The sequence below is a fragment of the Acyrthosiphon pisum genome, unplaced genomic scaffold, assembly GCF_005508785.2.
Source record: "Acyrthosiphon pisum isolate AL4f unplaced genomic scaffold, pea_aphid_22Mar2018_4r6ur Scaffold_8369;HRSCAF=8955, whole genome shotgun sequence".
Classification (NCBI taxonomy): Eukaryota; Metazoa; Arthropoda; class Insecta; order Hemiptera; family Aphididae; genus Acyrthosiphon; species Acyrthosiphon pisum.
The window spans coordinates 1-821 of record NW_021778332.1 but is presented as its reverse complement, the minus strand read 5'-3'; the positions used below and the strand labels follow the sequence as shown (position 1 = coordinate 821).

The 821-nt window shown below is 22.4% G+C and overlaps 1 protein-coding gene across 1 annotated transcript; it reads left to right on the top strand.

Moving 5' to 3' along the window:
* Positions 1–139: 139 nt before the first annotated feature.
* Positions 140–632, top strand: LOC115035093 (the record flags this gene model as incomplete). The annotated part of the gene is made up of 2 exons (XM_029492743.1): positions 140–272; positions 362–632. Coding segments are annotated over exons 1-2 (320 nt in total), but the record flags the coding sequence as incomplete, so codon positions are not given.
* Between the last annotated feature and the right edge of the window lie 189 nt (positions 633–821).

Here is an 821-nt window from a genome sequence, read left to right as displayed (position 1 = left end):
AAATATGTGTGAGTAGTGTGTACATAATATATTTATGTTTATTATGTTATAAATTATAATACTGCACTAAATACAAAACTATTTTTTAATGTTAATCACATAAGATAAATTGATTATTATTTTTAGATAACTTCAACAAGGCATGGCATAAAAAAGTAAAAGAAAAATATTCTTCTACGGACACAAATGATGATTCATCAAAAAAAAAAAAAAAAGACTTCTTATGTGTCCTTCTGATGATACTGATGATGATGACAATGATGATGATAATGGTAATATTTTTTAAAGTTTTTTATCTAAAACTAACTACATAGCATATTTATTAGGTATTTTTTTAATTTTATTATTAATTAATATGCAGGTATCAATTTTAACATATTGCCATATAAACAAGTAGTAAGTACTCCATCAGTTGCCCTGGAACCAATTAATTATGGAGCTTCTACCTCATCTATAATTAGTCAATTCTATGCAGAAAATAATTTGAACGTAGAAGAAACTAAGCAATATACCGAAATGCAGCCAAAAACAGTTCAACAACTAGAATATCCCCAAAATCATTCATTCGCTGAGGTAATAATAACTATTACAATCTCAAATTATTCAATATCTAATATTGTTTATATTTTATTGTAATATTATTTTTTTTTTTAATTATATTGTTTATACAGTAATAGTGAACACAATAATTAATACATTTAATTGTTAGCTTTTTAAATTTAAATTATAATTGTATGTTTTTTAAAATAATAATCATTCATTTATATCATTAAAATTGAAATTGAACTGTATGGAATAGCTAACAAAACTAAGTAATTTAT